This window comes from Lynx rufus, unplaced genomic scaffold (genome assembly GCF_022079265.1).
Source record: "Lynx rufus isolate CCGP_SWC_20201006 ecotype Redwood Valley unplaced genomic scaffold, mLynRuf1.p SCAF_3, whole genome shotgun sequence".
In the NCBI taxonomy this organism is placed as follows: domain Eukaryota; kingdom Metazoa; phylum Chordata; class Mammalia; order Carnivora; family Felidae; genus Lynx; species Lynx rufus.
Genome location: NW_025814845.1, coordinates 75779206 through 75797664, shown reverse-complemented (window position 1 = coordinate 75797664; position 18459 = coordinate 75779206). Strand labels below are relative to the sequence as shown.

At 36.1% G+C, this 18459-nt stretch overlaps 1 protein-coding gene across 3 annotated transcripts in view; it reads right to left on the bottom strand.

The window, feature by feature from the left end:
• The window catches only part of PDLIM5 (PDZ and LIM domain 5), a 222589-nt gene that overhangs the window by 138820 nt on the left and 65310 nt on the right, over nucleotides 1–18459 (bottom strand). For 2 of the 3 annotated variants that reach the window (XM_047090985.1, XM_047090987.1), the window contains exon 3: nucleotides 16238–16389. The exons of the other annotated variant lie outside the window; for it this stretch is intronic. In XM_047090985.1, the coding sequence (XP_046946941.1) occupies nucleotides 16238–16389 (152 nt within the window). The remainder of the gene's footprint in view (nucleotides 1–16237; nucleotides 16390–18459) is intronic. 3 annotated transcript variants of the gene reach the window in all.

Below are 18459 nucleotides of genomic sequence, written 5' to 3'. Positions count from 1 at the left end.
CTTTCTTAGTGCCCTTAGTCTAAAAAATGCTTCCTTTTCAGAACTTTAAACTTCAGGTGACTGAAAAATGCTGTTTTTTCCTATCATCATCATTCATTCATTGGGGGGGGGGGGATGGTGGCAGGGGCAGTGAAATTTGTACCTCAGTATTTTTAAGGTCTCTATGTCCACTGAAACTAACATACACTTTTTTCCTATTTCTGTAGTTCAAGTGCATATAGTTTATTCAAGCTTCAGACATGTGTAATTAGCAAAGGACAGTTTGACACCTTAGAGACAAGTGGAGGGATTTTAAGGCTTTAAAGAAAGAAAGAAATGCAGGAAGATGAACTTAAAGTAGGAGAAAAGGTTAGAGAAAACGGAAAACATGTTGGCTACTTTCGGAGTAATGATATTTGGTAAAAACCAACTTGCCACTAAATCCAGCATATTTCCTCCCCTCAGTATAAGATACAGATAAGATACCTAAAAGAACACTGTAGTCAGAGCACCAAATGAAGAACAGAGTAGAGCAGAGTGAGGAGGCACACTGGCTGAGCAAGCTGAATGCATGGGCTAACGCCTGCCTGCTCTTCCTTTTCTCCTCTGCTGCACAACTCCAATCCCAGTGGCACCCCTGTCACAGAGTTGTCACTGTAGGTTTTTTTTTTTTTGGTAGGTATTTTTTAAAACAGATCAAAAAGAAACTCTGAAGCATAAATAGAGGCAAATGGTGAAAGGAGACTAAGAGTACTACTGGCTGACAGCTAGAGCTGCTTCCTCTAAAATGCTATGAATTCTCTGTCCTTGAACTCAGCCATGCATTGTAATTCAACTGAAAAACTGTTTCACAGATGATGATATTATTAAAGCTGCTTTAATAAATCCGGAGAATGCATATGTTGGAGCTGCTAAAGGAATGAACGAGGTAATATTACTGCCAGAATACGGTGAGAGCTCCTGAAAACACAAATTTTTCAAAGAACACTGACTTCTTACTAATATTTTCCATGGAATTTGGAATTACTGGAATATCAAACAAATGTCTCCATAAGTACCTCTTTCTCTGCCTCCTATGGAACAAATTTTATGCCAAAAACTCTTATTGTGGTATATTTGGAATAGTAAAATGAACATTTAGACAACAGGCATTATGATGACTACACAGTAAGAATATTTTCTTAATTCCTTTATTTAAAAAGACAGTGTGATGTTGTAGAATGATCATTATATTAGAGGTAAACAGACCTGAGCTTGAATTCTGGCTTATGTACATACAAGTTGTGTGAGTTTGAAGTACAGTATTTATTCACCCTCTTTGTAAAGTGGGGTGATAATATCTGTCAAAATAATTGCTATGAAGACTAAATGACTAAAGTGTATGAAGTTCCAAGCCCAATAACTTGTTAAGATTAAGAATTTAAAATGCTAGTTTCGAAAAAAAATAGCCAGAACTAATACATGAAGTCAGCAAAGTCAAAGGATATAAAATCAATGTACAGAAGTCTGTTGCATTTCTATACACCATTAACAAAGTAGCAGAAAAAGAAAACAAGGAATTGATCCCACTGATAATTGTATCAAAAACCATAAGGTACCTAGGAATAAACCTAATCAAAGAGGTAAAAGATCTGTACTCTGAAAATTATAGAACACTTACGAAAGAAACTAGAGGACACAAAGAAATGGAAAAACATTCCATGCTCATGGACTAGAAGAACAAACATTGTTAAAATGTCTATACTGCCCAAAGCAGTCTACACATTTAATGCAATCCCTATCAAAATACACCAGCATTTTTCACAGAGCTAGAACAAACAATCCTAAAATTTGTATGAAACCACTTAAGACCCTAAATAGACAAAGCAACCCTGAAAACAAAAAGCAAATCTGGAGGCTAGCACAAACACAGACACATAGATCAATGGAACAGAATAGAAAAGTCAGAAATGGACCCACAACTAAGTGGTCAACTCATCTTTGAGAAGCAGGAAAGAGCATCCAACGGAAAAAAGACAGTCTCTTCTGCAAAGAGTGATGGGAAAACTGGACAACAACATGCAGAAGAATGAAACTGGACCACTTTCCTATACTACACACAAAAATAAATTCAAAATGGATGAAAGACCTAAATGTGAGACAGGAAATCATCAAAATCCTATAGGAGAACATAGGCAGCAACCTCTTTGACCTCAGGCGCAGCAACTTCTTACTACACAAGTCACCGGGAGCAAGGGAAACAAAAGCAAACATGAACTATTGGGACTTCATCAAGATAAAAAACTTCTGCACAGCTAAGGAAATAATCAAGAAAATGAAAGGTAGCCTACTGAATGGGAGAAGATATCTGCAAATGACATACTGATAAAGGGTTAGTATCCAAAATCTATAAAGAACTTACAAAATCTAATATCCAATAATCCAGTTAAGAAATGGGCAGAAGTCATGAATAGACACTTTTCCAAAGAAGATATCCAGATGGCTAACAGATACATGAAAAGATGCTCAACATTACTAATCATCAGGGAAATACAAATCAAAACTACAATGAGATACCATCTTACACCAGTCAGAATGGCTAAAATTAACAACTCAGGAAACAACAGATGTTGGTAAAGATGCAGAGAAAGGAGAATTCTCTTACATTGTTGGTGGGAACGCAAACTGGTGCAACAACTCTAGAAAACAGTATGGACGTTCCTCAAAAAGTTAAAAATAGAACTACCCTACAATGCAACAATTCCACTACTCAGCATTTACCCAAAGCATTTACAAAATACAGATTTGAAGGGCTATGTGTACCTGATGTTTATAGCAGCATTACCAACAAGAGCCAAACTGTGGAAACAGCCCAAATGTCCACTGACTGATGAATTGATGAAGAAAAGGTTATTTACATATATATATGTGTGTGTGTGTGTGTGTGTGTATATATATATATATATATACATATATATGTGTGTATATATATAAATTTATATAAATATAAATATATATATACACACACACACACATACATACACAATGGTATATTACTCAGCCATAAAAAAGAAAGTAATCTTGCCATTTGCAACATGGATGGAGTTACAGTGTATTATGCTAAGTGAAATAAGTCAGTCAGAGAAAGTCAAATAATGTATGATTTAACTCATAATTGGAATTTCGCAAACAAAACAGATGAACATATGGGAAGAAAGAAAAAAAGAGAAAGGGAAGCAAACCATTAAGAGAATTTTTAAAAAAAATTTTTTACATTTATTTTTGAGAGAGAGACAGAGCGCAAGTAGGGGAGGAACAGAGAGAGAAGGAGACAGAATCTGAAGTAGGCTCCAGGCTCTGAGCTGTCAGCACAGAGCCCGACGCGGTGCTCAAACTCACAAATCATGAGATCACAACCTGAACAAAAGTTGGACACTTAACCGACTGAGCCACCCAGGCGCCTCACCATTAAGAGACGCTTAATGATAGAGAACAAACTGAGGTTGGTGGAGGGAGGTGGGTGGGGAGATGGGCTTGATGGGTGATGGGCATTAAGGAGGGTACTTGTTGGGATGAGTACTGGATGTTATATGTCAGTGATGAATCACTAAATTCTACTCCTGAAACCAGTATTACACTATATGTTAACCAGAATTTTAAATGACAATTTGGGGGAAAAAAATAAAAATAAAAAAATAAAATGTTAGCTTTTTTTTTAAATATCCTTCACTTACCCAATCCCTACTGTGTGCTAAGAAACAAGACTGAATCTTCCAGCTTCTCTAGCAACTTTAACAGTTTTTATATCAGATATCTCAGAAGAAAAACTATTAACTAAAGTTCTTAGAAACATGAATATTGTTATAACCTATTAAGCCTCTTTAAAGGAATAGATAAAAAATAAACTATTTTCTGCATAATACCAAAATAATTTCAACTGTAAATATTATATAGCAACAGAAACTACATGCAAATAATAAAAAACAGCACAGCCAAGTTGCAATAAAGGAGCAATTTGCATTGATCCTTTGGAGATAATTCTTTGGCTCACTAATAGCAAATAGGCTTCTTACCAGAAAATTAAATCTACATGAACATTACAGAATCTATGAAATATGGGAAAGAGATATTGTACATTTCAGTGTGTCAAAGAGATTAAAATCCTATTTTGAAAGAGGCAATTAACAAGCTTATCTTTCAAATACAAAAATACTTTTCTTAGTTTTAAGAATAATTTGGTAACCAAACATATTCTCAGGATAACAAAAATATTCTAAAATAATAAATAATCCACTATTTCAAAGCAGAGTCTATATAACATAATTCCAGTAAAACAAAAGAACATGGAAAGTCCCTCATATTCATTGTAACAGGATGAATTACACAGGAAAACAGTGCTATAAACTTGAGAGGTCACTGAATTCAGAATTATCATCTATGGAGTTTTTACCATAATTCAGAAATAAACTCTTGCTGTATTATTCAAAAAATTAAAATCCATACCCAAAAATAGATGAATGAAGGACTATTGTTATGCATTTAAACTGTTAATAAGGGAACATGGTTGGTTAAAAAAAAAAAAAAATTAGGACTAGTAACATTTAGAAACCTGTGTATAAAGCTGGTTTACTGTGAAAATGCAGGCTTTAAAATACATTAAAGAAAAAGTAAGCCACAAAGTTGGACAGTATAAGTAATCTGCCACATATGTGTTTTGCACAATCAGTCCAGTTTACTTTTCACCTCACATAAAGCCTAAGCTATTTCAATCTTTGAGACCATTAATAGCAACAACAGCCACTGGAAACAGTTAGGAATTACTTGAATTTCAACTGTTTCAAAAGTTCTTGATGCTATGGACAAAAATGTTTATTTGGAACCCCAAGGAGACTGCTGCCATTAAATACACAAGAATGACCAGATTGTCACTCTATCTCACTATTAACTTACGAATTGTTTCTAAATTTATCTGGCAAAAGTAGCACAAATTACTATAACTTAAAGGCAGCATTCTCTACAATGAAAGGCAATCAATATTTTTTGAAGTATCTTCTAAGTCCAAGCCACTCTGGATGGTTCAGTCAGTTAAGCATCTGACTTCGGCTCAGGTCATGATCTCACCGTTCGTGAGTTCAAGCCCTGCATAGTGCTCTCGGCTGACAGCTCAGAGCCTGGAGCCTGCCACGGATTCTGTGTCGCCCCCTCTCTCTGCCCCTCCCCTACTTGTGCGCTCTCTCTCTCTCTCTCTCTCTCTCAAAAATAAATTTAAAAATATTTTTAAAAAAGTAAAAACATTTAAAACTCTGAAATTAAGCTTATTTCTTTCTTAAAATGATAATGAAGCTCAATTTGGTAGAATACAATGTGGAAGAATCGTGGTCCACCCTATCTGCTAATAAGCAGATGTGACCAGGAAAATCTTCGCAAGCTTCTCTGCTCCTTCAACTGTCCTACTATGTTTGTCTGTCTCTTTCTCTCCCCACTCTCATGCTCTCTCTCATCAGACTTGCCTTCCCCGGATGCTCTGGTTATGACTTGGTCTCTCTACTTTCAGATGGCTTGAAATTTTTTTGGCCAGTAGTTCCCAATCTTTGAATCACAATTGGAAACAGCTGGAGGTAACTGGCACACAGTTTTAAGTTTTCACAAGTGAGTCATAAATTCATCTGTGTCCTAAGCACTAAGCTGAAAGTCTGCTTAAATCATGCATATATTTCAATTTTAAAATAAATGTAGATTCTTGTACATAAATGTAAAAATCTTCCTCTTCACATAAAATTGCAATACAATATAAATTCTGCAATTACTAAAAATACAATTACTACCTTAATACAATATTTATGAAATCTGTGGTTACTAAAAATACAATTATTATCTTAATGTGATGGGGGAAGGGTTACCCATAAAATATTTGACAATTAAAAGGGGGGTGGGGGGGAAGGTCCTTATTTAAGTTTAGAAACCAGTGCTCCATACAGTGAGCTCCTTGAAGGCAGATGTGAGGACTTGCTTTTTATCTTCAGTGATCAGCACAACAAGTTTTCCATTAGTATAAGCTAAACAAATGGATCTTAAACATTTCCCTTTAAGACCCAGGCATTAGGACTGGGAGCTGTGTCTCTCCCCCCATCATACCCCAGGGCCATGCTAATTTATTCTATTCTATTCAAGGTCTCAAGATATACACAAATGCAACTTAACAGGTACTTAGAGAAGAAAGGTTCTGGCAAGGAATGAGTCTTTTGAATCTGGGTGATGGGGTAGAGGTGAGCCATTCACCAAGATCAGTGCAGCAGGGGATGCAAACTGGTGAGACAAGGTATAGAGTTCAGTTTTGAACAAGTTAAAAAGGCTGAGGAAATCTGTAGGACCTCCACGCGTGAAGCAGTTTCAGTGACACGAACGGAAGCAGAAGCGAGGCCACAGTAAGCAGAGCAGCAAGGTGGGGCGGGGGGAGGGCGGTGAAAGGAGAATGGAGTGTGGTCCAGCAGGCTAACAATCAGGACCATAGCTGTCTCTTTCCTCTTTCCTCATTTCACACCACTACAGTGACTTTTAGAATTACTCTTCAAGTTCTATTTTCTCTCATTTGTCCTGTTTTCATTTCAAGCCCTCAGGTAGTAAGGTTACTGCAATACTTGCCTGACCGGTCTCCCTGCCTCTGTGTGTCTCTCCACCTTCTTCCAAGTAGTTTCACTATATGTCGCTTCTCAGATAAAAACGTTTAATAAATACCTCAGTGTCTAAAGCCCTGCAAAGCACTATTCTAATCTACCTTTCCTTTTATCCCCAGCTCTGTTTCCAATTGGTCGACATGTCCATCCCAACACATGCCTGGGGACTGGCCACCTCTGCGCCACCTCAGAGGGCATTTGTTCCTCCATCTGAGACACCCTCCTCATCCTGAAAGCCTGACCCAAGTTTCAGCACCCCAGGAAAGCCTTCCATCTGAATGGGATCCCTGCAGTAGCACTTCCTGTCTCTTCTTCTCCCAATGGATGGATAAAAATTCCTTAACAGCAGAAATCATAAACCACTCTCTTTATATCTACCCCTTATGGCTGCCAGTCAGAATGTAAACCTGGAGGAAAAGTCCAGTTTTTAAAAACTTGGAACATTACGAGATTTTCAACCGAACTTAAGTAATTAATGTTTGTGCTGACAAAAGTTTATAAAAAATGATTTCTAAAAGTATCATAAAAACACAGTCCAAAAGTGAGTAATTTAACTTTATTTTAATATGTTACTCAGGACATTAAAGGAAGTACACATGAATTTGGATGGGGGAGAGAGAAAACAAATTTCATTTTTTTGTTTGTCTGACTTAACCCACTCTGAAGAGAATAACGATCCCTACACCAAGCAGAACAAGAGGAATTAGCAGAATAAACATGACTAGGTGTGTACTGGTTTCTCTTTGCTGCCATAAATTATTGGTTCAGCCGATCACTGTGAACCAAAGCACTAGTTAGCTGGCGGGAAGCCTGTTTGTATCCACTGCACTGCTGTACAAAGCTTTAACGCAAGTGCACAATCAAAAAATCACTCAGCAGGGGCGCCTGGGTGGCTCGGTCCGTTGAGCATCTATCTGACTTTGGCTCAGGTCATGACCTCAGGGTTCATGAGTTCAAGCCCAGGGTCAGGCTCAGCGCTGACAGTGAAGAACCTGCTTGGGATTCTCTCTCTCTCTCTCTCTCTCTCAAAAATAAGCGAGTATTTTTAAAAAATCACTCCTTGGACTAAACAATGTTTTTCTAACTCTTGTACGATTATCTTTCTGACTTTCTCACATAACCGCCTACCAGACTGCCCTCGAATTTTCTCGGTTTCCCTCCCGTCACACCCATTTGGTTGCTAAGAAACAAAATAACGATGATCTCCAAGAACCATCATTACAATAGATACTATGATAATACTGACCATGAGGAAAGGAGGAGGGACAAAGGAGAAAAAACTTATCTCTATTATGCCCTTGGTTCTTTACACATGCTAATTCATTTAAACTTTATAAGAGCCCTAGAAGGCAATTATTACTATGCCCAATAACAAATGGCTAACTGAAACTCAGTTACATAACTTGCCTAAGATTACACAGCTAGAAAGTGGTGGAACCAAGGTTTGCCCCAAGTTTGCCTAATTTCAAAGCCAGCGTTATTACTATTCCCCTTCTTTCTAGCTCTGTTTCATGGCCTTTTAAAAAAATTCTGCACAAACAATTCTACATATTAAAATTTTTCAATAAAGCATTTTGATAAAATAACAGGTCTTTAGATGTATTATTTCCTAGGACTGTTTTCCCAAAGGATTACAGATTGAAATAATTTTTCCTTCACAGGAATAAATAAAAGTTTTATTGTTAAGAACTAACCACACACTTCCGGGGCACCTGGGTGGCTCAGTCAGTTGAGCATCCGACTCTTGATTTTGGCTCAGGTCATGATCCTGGGGTTGTGAGATGGAACCCCATGTTGGGCTTGACGCTGAGTGTGCAGCCTTCTTAAGATTCTCTCTCTCTCTCTCTCTCTCTCTCTCTCTCTCCCCCCCTCCCCTGCTCACTCCCTCTCTCTCTGTCAAAAAAAAAAAAAAAAAAAAAAGAACCAGACACTTTCACGATATAAAGCTCAAGGGGAAGAATTTCAAATTGCAAAATATACTCTGATCAACCAATAGCTACCAAATTTGTTGTCAAATTGCCACAGACTCTCAAAAAAAATTAACTTGAGCCTTCAAGTTCATTTTCAACAATCTTTATCCCTACTGAAATGAAGGAAAGGGGATACAAGATAAATACCTCTCTTCTATGCCTTCTGACTTACTTGATAATTGACAGTTATCATTTCTTTTCCAAAGAGCAGAAAGCCTAAAATACATTTTTCAAAATTCCTGAATCCTTAGTTACCCATGGAATACACAGATAGAAGCCTGCTGAAGAACCAAGACTTCAAACTTTAACACAGAAATAAATTAGCAAATATAGTCAACAGAGCTATAAACTTAGGAGGGAAAATTAAAAGATCACATTCTGATTTAGGATAGGCAACCATACACACAAGTCAGCATCCAAATGAATACTCCTGTCTAGTGGCCCACTAAACTATTTAGCCTCCTTTTTTAAGTTTTCCTTTCATTCTAATATATAGGGTCTATGAAACACCTAGAAAATAAGTAAAATATTACTTACAGATGGGGTGCCTGGATGGCTCAGTCAGTTAATTGTCTGATTTCAGTTCATATACATATATATATATATATATATATATATATATCACTTTTAGAATACCGATCCACAGGTGAGAGTGAAAATGAAAAGTACCGTTTTGGATACAGCTGCTATTGCTTACCAGTGAAAGAGTCAAAAAGCTACCCTCCTGTGTTACTAATCTGTCTTATCAAATTGTATTAGGATAGTGGAGTCATTAAGTCCATTGCTACAACAAAGAAGGTGGGGAGGGCACAGATTCTGAACTGACCTGGGTTTGATACGTAAATCACATAAACTCTTGAAGCCATAATGTACTCATCTGAAAAATGGAAAGTTAATTCCTTCCTTGATGGATTCATATGAGGATTAAATTATATTTTTTTAAAAGTACTGCACAAAAGAGACGTCAATGCATGCTTGTCTTCTTCCCTTTTTCTAAGGTGCACTGCTAATTTTAGTGATGGGGCTGGGGGTGACGTGATCAGACTTAGCCCTTCTGAGAAAGAGTCATCCTCCCATTTGAGATTTAAAAAATGAAACTAAAACCAACACAAGCAAACAAACAAAAAAACAGTAAAACCTAAACTGTAGAATATAAATTAGAAAAGCATGTGAAAGGGGCGCCTGGGTGGCGCAGTCGGTTAAGCATCCGACTTCAGCCAGGTCACGATCTCACGGTCCGTGAGTTCGAGCCCCGCGTCGGGCTCTGGGCTGATGGCTCAGAGCCTGGAGCCTGTTTCCGACTCTGTGACTCCCTCTCTCTCTGCCCCTCCCCCGTTCATGCTCTGTCTCTCTCTGTCCCAAAAATAAATAAACGTTGAAAAAAAAAAAATTAAAAAAAAAAAAAAGAAAAGTATTTTAAAAAAAAAAAAAAAAAGAAAAAAGAAAAGCATGTGAAATATCAACATGCAATTCCAATGAAAAGATAATCCAACTAAATATTTTCTAATTCACACGAATTCAAATATCCCAAATAGAGAACTGAAAACCTTGATTTAAAAAAAAGACTTTCTAAACTCTTGCCTCTATGCTATTATTGAAAGAGCAAAGTGGAACCCATAAAGCTAACAGTAATAAAACGTTAGGCAATCCATTAAAATGAAACAAAAGAAGGCTAATAGTTTCAGTCTGGTACAACAGCTACTTTTTTCTTTTTTCTTGTAACTCAGTGAGCCTATTAAATTATTCCAATCTGTCATTCATTAGTAGTAGTTACTGGACCTCTGACAATTTTTTGTTGTTGTTTGAAGGATGAGGAAAAGGGGAGGAGAAAAGAGAGTACATCAATATTTTTCAAAATTTAATCCTTCTAGATCTTTCACTTCCAATCATAATAAGTTATACACAAAATAAAGTCTAAGCAACAAAAAAAAACCCACAGACTTGTCACTACCAGTATTGTGAGAAACAAGGAAGACTTAAAAAACAATATATGTTCTCTGTGATTCTGAGAGGATTAATTTAAAAACATAAAATAAGAACAAATATAGAAAATATTTTTTTATGATTAAATGCTGTTTGAATATCCATCTGACCTACCTTTCACCTTAAAGTCAGCAGAATAGTACAAGTCACTTTGCTAACCTGGCACAGTTTAAGATAACTCCAATAAAGAAAGTCCAATTTCCTGATTCACTCAGCCAAAATAAGCAAACTTAAGTTAGTTTGATCTAATAGCAAGCTCTAGGGAACTTATTCATTTACAGCTGAAAAATCAGAACAAGAACCAGAATTTAAAGGAACTTAGAAATCACCCATGACCTCATTTTATAGTCAAGAAAATTAAGTATCAGAAGTTTAGGGACTTCCCCTAATTCATACAGTAAGTTAGTAGCAAGTTTATCTAAGTTATGCAAAGAATTATTGAAATAAAATGAAACAGTTAAAAACCTTATTCATACAATCCAACTCTAATTTAGTTACTTAATAGTTATCGGACATCAAAGCTTTAGAAAGTAATTTTCTTCTTTTGTTAGCAGAAATGTATTTTAAAAGTAATCCACTTGGACTTGGATAAAAGTATAGGCCAAATGCAATTGATATAAGGACACTACTATTTGCCTAATTTCCCCAAGAGGAAAAATAATTTCAAATAGAATTTTTCACTGTCCGGTTGTAGTACTCTTAGAATTAGTTCCAGTTGCAGGGGGAACAAAAAGAAAAAGAAACTTCTACTCCTATTCCAAAGATAAAAGACAAATTAAAATGAAATCTTCCACACCTCTATATGCATTAGATACACAGAACACAGTGAGTCAAGACTTATTTTTTTAGGATATCAAAAAGATAATATATTTGCCTTATTAAATATTCCAAAATTAGACTAGATAGAAAAAACAGTTACAAAATAACCTTAATCATAAACAAGTATCTTTATCTTACTTTTTCTTATCTAAATCCTATTTTAGGATACTGAGGTTGGGCATAAAGAAAAGATAAATCAAATATATATACTATATATTTATTTAATAAATAGATACATATTAGTACTTCATGCAAAAAAATTTCACAAAACAAGATTCCTGGTAACAAAAACAAAAATGGCTTTTCTCTTATATTCTCCCCCTGGGGATTCTTGGGTGGAGGTGAGCAGAACTCCACAGAAGTGGCAACCATCCAGTGTTTCCAGCGCTAGAAGGAAAAGGCAGCACAGCCACTGAGGGGACTTGGGGAGAAGCTTGCTCTCTCCTCTGTCTAGCCCCTGCTTCCAATAATGAAGTCATTTCCCAAACCTTGCTGGTAGGTCTGGCCAAGCACCAAAACTCTTCAGGGCTTTCTCACAATTTTTTTTTAGGTCCAGGAAAACTTAAATTTGATTACAAACATTACAGTGACCCACAAGGCTCTACGAGTTCTGTCCCATCTCAAGCCACTTCCTGCTGCCTCTCTGATGTTACCTCTTACCAGTCTACCTTCACTCACTGTGCTCCAGGCAATCTGGCCTCCCAGGCAGGGCCATTGCACCACCTCTTTCCTCTGCCTGGGATACTCATGACCCAAATATCCAATAACCTCACCGAAGCTTTCCTAACCACTCTATTTTAACTTGCAATTCCTTACCCCTGCATTCCCTATCTCCCTTACGTGCTTTGTTTGTCCCCATAACACTTATCACCATGTAATATAATACATGCTTTTACTTACTTGTTTATTGTCTATCTGCTCACTCAAAGGTCAGCACTGTAAGAGCAGAGATTTTTGTCTGTTTCGTTCACTGCATGTCCCCAGCATCTATAACAATGCTTGGCACATAGTAAAAGCTCAAAACTGTTTGTGGAATAAGCAAACGATTCCCAGTTTGGGAGTTAATGCTGGTATCCATCAAATATTAATTAGAGATTAAGAACACAAAACTATTCAAGATTCTGTTAAACACAAATAGTGCAAAAACCATGGTCTTTGCTTTCAAGGAGTCTAGCTGGAGAAGCAGAACTAATATATACATGGAGTAATTAGTTAATTATATAGACAGTATTAGGTACAACTATTAACTAATTAGATTTATTTGTATGACTCATGGAATATGCCTTGTTATTCCTGGTTATACCTAGTATATAATTAAATGCTGAATCAAATGGTAGAAACTGGTCATCGGCATTCAGACAGGAAAAAAAAAATGAATGAGTTGCAAAGAAAAGACTATGGGTAGATGAAGTCTGATGTGGGCTTTGTGGATGCAGAGACATGAGCTGGCATGTAGGTCGGTAGGCATCCCTGATAAAGTGAATTTCATGAGAGGGCAGCCAGGGAGGTGAAGGACAGTAAGGAACTAAATAAAATGATGGCATTCACTGATGAGTCGTGATGATCTGGGGAGGACAATCTGAGTCTAGATCATAGAGAGCCTAATCCTCTGAGCAAGAGGACTCAAGTCTAGAAGGAATCTCATAGCAAATGCTGTATCCAGACTGGGTCCTCTGGAACCCTTCTACCAACTTGGTACAGCAACTAAGGAAATGCTAATGGTTCACACCAGCCACTTTCTGTGCAAACAAGAGAAACTACTTCCTACCCCACCCCTGCATGCACTTTGCACACACATCCACACACATACACATTTCCTCAACAACTGGTGGCCAATGTCTAACAAATGCAAGGGAAGGGAGACAAAAGCCCAATTCCCTTGCCTCAGGGCAAGACATCCTCTATAGTACGATTTTGTCCCCAAGCTCCTTCCCGGATCAAGCTAAGGCTAGATAACCCCTGAAACCACATTATTTGCTCATCTCAGTTTCCTCTTCTTCCCAATTCTGCTTTACTCACTCTGTTGTAACATTTCAAAAACCTTTCTTGATATATTACTTGTACAGGAATTCCACCTCAGGTTCTGCTTCAAGGAAAACTGGATTAAGAAAAGTCTATAAAGGGAAGTACTACATACTCACAAAGCAAAGTCCACGTTTATGAAGAAAAGAGTTACACAGCACAAATACTGTTGTAGGTCATTCAGTTTGGAAGGAGAATACAAAGCAGTCTGGTTGGTGACAGATAGAATAAAGAAGGTAAGGTGACTGGAGGCCAATTAAGGATGCTCGTGTCAGTGTGCCTAAATGGCTCAGTTGGTTAAGCATCTGACTCTGAATTTCAGCTCAGGTCAAGATCTCACCAAGATCTCTCTCTTGCGTGAGATCAAGCCCCGCATCGGGCTCTGCGCCGACAGCACAGGGCCTACTTGGGATTCTCTTTCCCTCTCTCTGCCCCTCCCTCACTTGTGTGCGTGCTCTCTCTCTCTCTCTCTCTCTCTGTCTCTCTGTCTCAAAATAAATAAAAAAACTTTTTTAGGTGGCTCAGTAGGTTAAGCATCTAACTTCGGTTCAGGTCATGATCTCACAGTTAGTGGGTTCGAGCCCGGCATCAGGCTCTGTGCTGACAGCTCGGAGCCTGGAGCCTGCTTTGGATTCTGTGTCTCCCTCTCTCTCTGCCCCTGCCTGTGCCCTGTCTCTCAAAAATAAATAAATAATAAAAAGGATGCTGTTGTCAGATTCAGAAATAAGTGGAAGGAAAACTATTTATTTGCTTTGAGAGAAGCAAGAACTTAAGAAGGGACTGGTGTATGTATAGGGAAGAATTGAAACTAACTCTTCAAAGTTTTATTTTTTCCTTGAAAGGCAAAAAAATATTTCTTCAGTAGTATATCAATGTTAAACCATAAATTCTCTTAAATGTAAATCTCTTTTCAGGTTGACACTGCCTAACACAAGAAGTATTCAAAAACTTGAGAATTACAACAAATAACAATAGGACTCTAAAATTCTCTCTCATGTTTTGGGTCCCTGAATATCCATACTCACAAATATAAAGATTATGCCACATCTCCAAATGTTTATAACAACTCGTTAAATTCATAGTTAAGTAGCTTAAGAGAATCTTTATTAAAGGTCAGTAACAGATTACTTACATTGGAAATGCATCCAAACAAGGTAACATCTGGTTTTCATCTATTCTTAGGGGACCCAGAAGTATTTTCAACAGAAAATAAGACACTGGGTCCTGGGTCATTAAATAAGAAGGAGTGTAATGTGAAAATAATTAGGCTGATATGAAAGAAGGGATACACAGCCCAGGAAAAGAACTTACACTCTACATAAAATTTCAACTTTAGAATTTGAGAAACACCCATCACCATCTCTATTTATTTTATGTAGTTAATATCTCAGACAATTTAATCTTCTTGGCTTCATGGTATCCTTTCAAAATTCATACTTAGTAAAAATGACTATAAACAAAAATGGCTACTTTTCATATAATTAGTAACAATAGTTTTGTGTTATATGTCTCAGTACCTAGAACAGAAAGGACACTACAGAAATAGAACTTTTTAGCAAGGTTATTTTTTCTCATTGACTCCTTTATATGCATTAAAATATATACCTAATAGCTATTGATATTTAAATACGAATAACCTTTGACCAAATAGTCCCACTGAAATGAATTTCTCCCACCAAAAAAAAGGGGGGGGAGGGGCGAGGGAAGGAATGGTTACATCAAAGTAAATCTGTAAGTCTAAGTTCACAAAAATTTCTCCTATTCAGTTTTAAGACCAAACTGATACTCTTCCAGACAAGTACATAAAATTTAGCCTGTGTCTAGCCTTTAAATAGTCCCAGGAGAGACTCCAAGGAAAAACGGTTCCATAGCCAAATATGTTTGGTACCACATGTTATTCCCCTCTTAAAAATGTATAATATACACAATAATTTATGGAAGCCTGAAACGCTTCAAGGAAGAAAATGGTGTCTTCCAAATTTTACAGAAATAGAGAATATGTCTGTAATCATCAAACACAAGACTTATTTAAAACCCTCCATACCCACCTTCCCCATAAGCCTAAAGGTTCAGAGCCATCAGTCAGTCAACTTCTCCCCACTCCCCTTCACCTTCCTTCCCCTCAGCCTAATGTTATAATTCATAATAATCATAGGCAGCTTATTAAAATATAATTCTTGGTCCTTTCTGATGTTCTGATTTTGTAATTTTAGCAAGCAATCCACATGATTTCAAGGCAGCACGTCAAATGTTGAAATGCTCAAAATGCCTGATATATTATAATCAATGAGATGATTAGCTATGCTATAACTAAAGCCAGAGTAACTTTAAAAAACAAAACAGTAAGTTCAGAAAATTTGCATTTCAAATGAGTATATAAAAAAATTATTTTTCTACCCAGGAAAAAAAGGGCAAAAGACATACTAAGAAAAAGCCAAACTAGATTTTGAAATAATACCCTCTAATATACTGCCCAGAATATTAAGGCCAAGAGTTTTACACTATAATAAGAATTTTTAGCCTGTACTTTACTGAGAAATTTTAGGAAATCTTAGATTTTCTAAAACTGAATATACAATTTTTATGAATACATGAATATATGTCTTTTTATGGGGAAATAATCCAAAGCTTTCACCAATTTTTCATACTGTTCAATTATTCAATTTAAAAGCCTTTACATTTTTTAATTTATCTACTTGAAACAGTGGTAGTAGAAACTTGAGTTAATACCATGAATCAGATACACAAAAACACATTCCTCAGTATTGTTCTCTCTCTGAGGTTAAAAAAAAAAAAAAAAATGCAAATTACCTTTGCAGAGTCATATTCAAAGAGCCTGTACAACCCTTAATCTTGTTCTGGGCTTCAAGATGAGTCATTCCATGTGCACTTATTCCATCAATGGTGAGAACCACATCGCCTATTCTTACATTTGCCTGGGATGCTTTGCCTCCATCTTTTAGCTGTAATGAATAGATTTAATTAGGAGTGTCACTCCTTAAAAAACAGAGAATAAATGCAGATGAAAATTATACTTTTGCTTATATCAAAAGAAAAGTAGATTTATATACTTTTAGACAAATTAATAAAAAGTTATCTTGATTAACAGGCAACAAATAACTTTATTTTCTTAAATTCTTACTTGCTAAATTTTCTGAAAAAGGTTCCCTGATAATTTCTCCATTTCTTTATTGTGTAACAGTACCATGTGATTGTTACGAATGAGGAAGAGAAGTAGCCAAGCAAATGACATTTTAGCATCTGTAATGTGAATAGGGTATTTAAATTCTTTCAAAAATAATGTTTAGAACTCTTTAAACAGCTGTATTTTTGAGCACAAAGAGTAACACAGATAGCAGATTTAACGGAACAATCCTTCTTGTTGAGTCCAATTCATATCCAGTGTCTGGGGTACTGAATTCTTTTAGATCAGACCCAAATATCTTTTACACTAGATATGCTTCCTGCTCCAGGCATTTAGTAGGAGGGGAAGGAAACCAGTTGTGTCTGAGATTATCAGACTTTTTTGTGTACCACAGTCTTTAATCCCCAGTTTTTCTTCCCTTCTCTATTAAATTTTCCATGTTCACATTACTCAGTTTGATCTCCTTCCAAGTTCATATATATTTCATTGTTCCAAAAAACCAAACAAATATTAAATTGCAGTAAAATGAAAGATGATGCAATTTTAATAACTACCTAGAAACATGGAACAAATACAAATCAAAAGTAACCATTCTAATTCAAATGGCAAGCTCAGAATTCATTAAGTACAAGTAGATCACACTGAATACTGGGTTGCTGGAAGACAGGTGAGACTTGGCACAAATAAAGAAAACAACCAATATTCTCTAGATACTTAAAACTAAAAGATTTTATACAGTTTCTATTTGGACTAATGAACAAATTCTGGAAATGGATAGTGGTGATGGTCATACAACACTGTAACTGCACTTAATGCAAATAAATTGTACACTTAAAAATGGTTTACTGTTATGATTACCACAAGTTTTAAAAAACTAAAAAAAAACACAACTAAATATTTTAGAGAAGATTTTGCTAAAATTACTTCTTTTTAAAAAACTATATACCTCAACAAACAAAACATGAATTGAGTGCTACAATTCACAATTTGGAAACAAAGAAATAAATACAATGGATATTTGTATGTTCAGTTAGGCTAGGTTTTGATTACTATCAGTTGTCAAACTCTTTCCTTAAAAATAATGATCAAGGCAGACCAATCTTAGTGCATGAGAACAAATGTCTGGATCTAAAATCAAGACAACAGTAGTGAAGGTTAGATCCATCAAGGAAGGGCCCATGTCTGTGTTTCCTCAGGTGCCTGGCACACTACAGGCCTTCACAAAATACATACTGAATGAATGGATGCCACAGATTTATTACTTAACACTGGCGATGGTTTGTTTACACTGTGAAATTAGGAAAAGCTAAAATTTTACATAATTAGAAATTTATTTCATTTTAAAATACAACTATCAAGTGACCAAAATAGTTCTTGAAATTATTAAGAAAAAATACCTATGTGAGCAAAGATATATGAAATCTCACAGATACAAAGTATAAAAAAAGATTTTAAACCCTTCAAAGGGAATGTTCTCTATCACATACCCAGTATATCATGATTTTGTTTTCCTCTTTACACTAACAAAAGTAATCCTTTCACAGCTGCTGAGATATTTAAGGGTAAGAAAAATTTATACTATGTTGAACACTAAAGAAATAAAATTTCCAGAGTAACAAAACAGATCAAAATTTAACTCCTATCAAACTCATATATTATTTAAATTGTCAAATAAATTCCTTTTTGTCTACAGTTTTGGGGGGCCAGTAATATTAGTCATCTGGATTTTTGACATAAGCATCTTTTCTAAATCTCTAACCATGTTTATTATTCAATGCTCAGGTCTTCTCATCACACAATTTAAACTAAAGATCATGAAGAGCCTGAAATAATGCTGTATTTAGTGGGAAAGGCCCAGCACACAGAAACAAATTTAAGTCTTATTAAA